Source organism: Sesamum indicum, linkage group LG7 (assembly GCF_000512975.1).
Source record: "Sesamum indicum cultivar Zhongzhi No. 13 linkage group LG7, S_indicum_v1.0, whole genome shotgun sequence".
Classification (NCBI taxonomy): Eukaryota; Viridiplantae; Streptophyta; class Magnoliopsida; order Lamiales; family Pedaliaceae; genus Sesamum; species Sesamum indicum.
This window is the reverse complement of record NC_026151.1, coordinates 5,823,964-5,829,755: the sequence shown is the minus strand read 5'-3', so window position 1 is coordinate 5,829,755 and position 5,792 is coordinate 5,823,964. Positions and strand designations below refer to the sequence as shown.

General features: G+C 32.7%; 1 protein-coding gene across 1 annotated transcript; it reads left to right on the top strand.

Moving 5' to 3' along the window:
- LOC105166377 (60S ribosomal protein L10) lies at window positions 678–3,522 on the top strand. Its single transcript, XM_011085714.2, has 4 exons — window positions 678–826; window positions 2,371–2,872; window positions 2,985–3,066; window positions 3,197–3,522. The coding sequence occupies exons 1-4, from the start codon at window positions 817–819 to the stop codon at window positions 3,269–3,271; spliced, it is 669 nt and encodes a 222-aa protein (XP_011084016.1). The 5' UTR covers window positions 678–816; the 3' UTR covers window positions 3,272–3,522.

Genomic DNA, 5,792 nt, shown 5'->3' with positions numbered 1-5,792 from the left:
TCCCCTTTTCTTTTTCTTCCCTCTCACTTCTTTCAATAACTTCTCACAACTTCTATTTATTTAATTAAAATATATATTTTGAGAAAATAACAATTATACTATTCAAGTTTCAAATTAATTGCATAGACAATTGAGTGGTGCCAGACAAGTATATATTTATTCTTATTAAAAAAACTGAAAAAGAAAAAGAGAATACTTAGGTTATGCCCTTAAATGTCTTAGTAGTATTACCATCTCATTTTTATCTAAATTTACAATCTTACCAGTTTTTACTGTAAAATACACAGATATGTTGATGAACTTTTTTTTATATAACCAGCAGTCGTGACACACTGTATTTGTGTACATATAATAAATAATTTTTCACGTTTTAAAATATATTATAAATAAAAAATATATAAACCAATACATCAAAATTATTGATATAGTGGTATTAAAATGATATTCAACCACTTTTTTAATTAAAAAAAGTAATTAGCAGAATAATTATTATATTTAAAAATTAATATAAAAATATTATTAACTGTGATTTGTGAGTATTTTAAATATTTTTTTATTATATTATTATTTATAATATAATTATCATTTCTATCAGACAAAAAAAATATAGCATTTTCCCCTTATAGATGAACCATACAAGTCAGCCCTATGCATTTCTAGAAGGCTTGCTTTCAACAGAAGGGGCTCCCATTCACATTAACATGACCCAAGCCCATACGTAAGCCCACACCCTATATTTCTTATAAATAGCATTTCTACCCCCAAACCCTAGCTCTGTTTCTCTCATAATTCAGTGGATCCGCGGCCGAGTTCGCCATGGGAAGAAGTAAGTTTCTTCCGACCACAGCTTGCTTTAATTTGGTTTTCTTTTCTTCGGGTGTCTGTGTGTGTGTGTGCGGGTGTGTTTGTCTGTGTGCTCTCAGGCAGCTTTGATCAAATGAATATAGGGTTTGTTTTGCTATCTTCTACGGTGCGAACAAATGCGCGGTCTTTAGTTTAGTAGCTTTCGGAGGTCGCACTAATTGAAGGCGGGTTCCTTCTTCGGCACGAGCCGCATAACTATTGAACGTATTTGTGCACGCTTTTGTTTCAGTTGTTAAATCATTGTGTGGAACGCTGATTCTTTTTATTTTTTTTTTCTGGATGAAAAATGATTGTGCGGAAGTACATGTAATTTTGTATGTATTTAATTGCACCCCCTTTTGTTCTTGAAATATAAAAAAGCTATGAACAATCTCATCTAGTGTAAAAATGTTAGAACATTAATTGTATTTTCTGATACTACGATTACATAACTGGAATTTATTTCCAACTCCAGAAGTTGTTAAGTCTTGGCCCAGGAGTCTAAATAGCCGAAGTTTGGATTACAGATTTGGCTGCATCTCGTGGTTTTCTTTCGCAGTATGGTTTATGAAGCACATGAAAATAGATTAACTCATGAAAATCCTCAAATTGGGCGGAAAACAGGATCTCAGTGAGGTAGAAAACAATCACCAGTCACCACCCACCAAAGCAGAACCTACCTCAATCCCCACCAAAAAAAAAACAGATCCCCCACAACTACCAAAATTAAACATAAGAAAACATAAGACAAAAATCCCATTTTTCCTGCTTCAGTAAATGTTAGGTTTTTCTTGTGTAATTTGAGCTATTCTTTGTGCCTGGGTTAGTGCTGCCTTGAATGAGATGGATTGGGAATTGGGTTTTCTAATTGGAGCTATAGATTCGTTTCTCTTTGATGTCTGGGCATTTATTTGAGCATGTAGACATTAAGTATTATACATTGATTGACGAACCACATGATGTCTGCCTCTATTCATTTGGTTGCTTTTGTCATGTTTGTAGATAATAATGAGTTAGACTATATATTCATATTTAGGTATCTTAGTTTATGCTCTACACTTTTGAGCTCTAAGAAGTTTTATGCTGGTTTATCCCAGATGAGTGAAATTGAACGGCCATCTAAGATTGTGTACGTGTCAAGTTCTTTAGTTTTGCTTCCATGGGATTCTGTTTGATGATTGATTGACAGAACTTTATTGTAAGATAATATATTTGACCCTTTCACTTCAGGGATATGCTACAATTCCATAGAGTTTCTAAGTCAATTGGCTGAGTTTCAAACCAGAGTTTGTTTATTTTATTTTGGTAAATATGGGAATCTGTTTACCCCCTTGTCAATATCATTGACTTTGGCCGTGTAGCATTTGAAAGGAATTGTGGGTGTACTCTTCAATCGCATGTATAGTATGTGAAAAAAGATGTTAAAACAAAAAGTTGGGTGTATTAGCAACTGCACGTTTGTTTTTTAGGATGTTTACATAAATGTACCAGTGGTGGTGACCTTGATGGGTTATATCTTGTGTGTAGGACCTGCGAGGTGTTACCGCCAAATCAAGAATAAGCCATACCCAAAATCCCGGTATTGCCGTGGTGTTCCAGATCCCAAGATCAGGATCTATGATGTGGGAATGAAAAAGAAGGGCGTGGATGAATTCCCTTTCTGTGTGCACTTGGTGAGTTGGGAGAAGGAGAACGTCTCCAGTGAGGCACTTGAAGCTGCTCGTATTGCATGCAACAAGTACATGACCAAGTTTGCTGGAAAAGATGCTTTCCATTTGAGGGTCAGAGTCCATCCCTTCCATGTGCTGCGTATCAACAAGATGTTGTCATGTGCTGGAGCTGATAGGCTCCAAACTGGCATGAGGGGTGCTTTTGGCAAGCCTCAGGGTACTTGTGCTCGTGTGGCTATCGGGCAGGTTCTTCTGTCCGTCCGTTGCAAAGATGGCAACAGCCACCATGCTCAGGAGGCATTGCGTCGTGCAAAGTTCAAGTTCCCTGGTCGTCAAAGGATAATTGTTAGCAGAAAATGGTGTGTTAGCTTCTTAACACCTCTTTTCATTTTGGTCTTTTTGATGACTCATATCATGTAATTTATACTGAAGACCTCACCCCAAATATTTTACTTTGGTCTTAATTTTCAGGGGCTTCACAAAATTTAACCGCGGGGATTACGTGAAGTGGAAATCAGAGAACAGGATTCTACCTGATGGTGTCAATGCCAAGGTATGTTACCTTAGATTGAGACCTTTTTTACAGATTATAACTATACATTTGATTTTTGATAGCAACATCTCGTATCCATGTTGACATTCTGCACTTTGCATTGGGTACTTAAATGTTAAAACTCTTGCAGCTTCTGGGATGCCATGGGCCATTGGCGAATCGTCAACCAGGAAGGGCATTCTTATCCGAGGGTCCAACTGCTTAAGATATCTTCCGCGGGCTAGAAGTTGACACAGCTGTCTGTTTCCATTTGTTTTTTTTGGATGTTCTTTTATGATAATCTGATCTTGTTTAGTCTTATTAAAACTGTTGACAGAGGATTTTGTTTCAATGTTGTGAATTGTGTTCAATTTTTCAGCCTCTTCGGTTTGGGTTTCAATGTTGTGTTTGCCACAAGGTTTACTGGTATATATGTGGTGTTTGGTAAATTTATTAATACCATACCTCATTTCACTATTGTTGGCTGGAAAGTATAGTGTTATAAAGCTGGGTGGTGCATGTTTGTCATTGGTTCGAGGGTGGCTAGTTTTGTGAAGTACAAAATGTGTCATGTCAACTTTGAATATCATCAATTCAGAAATATGAGGATGCTATAAATTGAAATTCTGAATATTTTGACATTTTTGTGTATGGTCTCGTAGCTCCCAAGGTTATTGGGTTGGGCGACATAATATTTGTGATGATTTCTGTTACTTGGATTTGCTTTAGTTTCTCTATTCCTGTTGTTATTATGTGTGATATATGGATTTCTTTGTTGGTTTCTTGATCACTCATATCCCTTTTGACTCGTAGCAAATTGACGGAAAGATGTTTACCTGGAAAATTGTGTTTTGGGTTTTGAAATGCGCATTGAAGATATGATAAAGATTTATTCTTTGTGGAGATATTTTCGAACTTCTTGGTATTGTTTTATTAGAAGGATGGGCTAGGGTTAGTTTAAATTTTTAAAATCACTCTTTAATCTTATCAAATTTCGAAAAGGGGGTTAATTTGATAATTGGAAGTATTGTAGCCAATGTTTTGAAGTCCAATCCGATTGAATGCTCAAACCTTTTGAACTGTCAATTGGGCCATAAAATGGGCCGGCAGGTTGAAATTAGAAAATAGGAGGACATAAAAAGCGTTTTTCTGGTATTTTTTTTTTTATTATGAAAAAGTTCGACTAGTGATTCAAGCGGTGAACTATGTGATCTTGTGCTGGATTAATTGAATTGAATGTGTCACCAGTTGAGTGTAAATAAATGATAAAACTTTTAGCTTTTCTTTTAAAATGTGTATTAATTCTATCAAGTATCCTAATTTTGCTTATTCCAGAAAAGATAATAGATTATTCATGAAAATTGCATTGCTTCTGTTAAATTGGAATTTTTGTTAAGTTTAACTATTTTATGTTAGAGATAATTGCATTTTTCTTTTTTGAGGTTTGGTGTAATTATATGTAGCCCTCCTGTGGTTTGAAAAATTACATCTAACATCCTTGATGTTTGTTTCTGTCTAATAAATAAGTCCATCCATTAGTCAAGATTCATGAAATTTGTTGAAAAAATATTGAATGAAAATTAATTTTTGTACTCGATTGATTGATTACTAACTTATTGTAGGTCAAAAGATTTTTTTCAACTAAGTTATCCTTATAACGTTGAAAACATGTTTTTTTTACATGCATTAACATATAAAAATGTATGAGGTTAATTTGGTCATAAAAAGATTTATAGGACCTGTAATAAGTCATTAATAAGTCAATTAGGGGTCAATATAGATTTTTTCTTATTTTTTTGTTATATATCATCAAATTAGGTGAATTTTGACTTACGGAGAGACTTATTTATTAGACAGAACCAAACTTCAGGGGTGATAGACGTAATTTTTCAAACTACAAAGCGTCTACGTATAATTACTTCAAACATCAGAGAAGGGGAGTGTAATTATCCCTTTATGTTATATGTAAATATAAAATTCTAATTTCTTTTCAGAATTCAGTTTCGCTCTTTCTGATAAATTATTTTATAATAAATTAGTGTACCAAATTTTCAGTTAACTTAGAAAATGTGTAATATTATTTTTTGTATTTCTTATTAGTTTGTTTTTAAATTTATTTTATTATATTGTATGCCTTATTGAATTAATAATGTGAAAAAAAATAGTGAAATTATATATTTAAAAAGATAGGTTGTTAAGTATATTAATATTATTTATTATTTGATATTATTTTTAATATATTAATAATTATCTATGATATAAATATAATGTCATCACTTCGAGCAGTTATATGTTATATTGTTACATCATATTTTATTAGTTCTAATCCCATGTTGTTAGAATTTAAATTTGTTAAAAGTATCTTTAGATGATTAGAAGCATTTCGCATGTCTAGCCTATAAAATTTTCATTTCTTTCAACTACACAAGTGTGCGAAATATAGAGTCTACTTGCTTTTTGCCATTAAAATACATTTTTTTAATCAGATTTTGAATTTGATTTGAATTCTAATTTTATTTGTGTTATACTTATTAGCAAGAAAATAATATTTTTTTAATATCTACAAGTTCCGTTTTCAAATATATCACCCAATGTAGCACCTCCTAACGATACTACACTTTATTACAACTAATTATCATTTTATCGTACCCTTTCTTTAATTCCAACTCATTTTACAAAAAATTCTCATTTAACTAGTAAAACACATTTTATTTTTATCAATACAAAATTTAAATGTCATAAGAGCA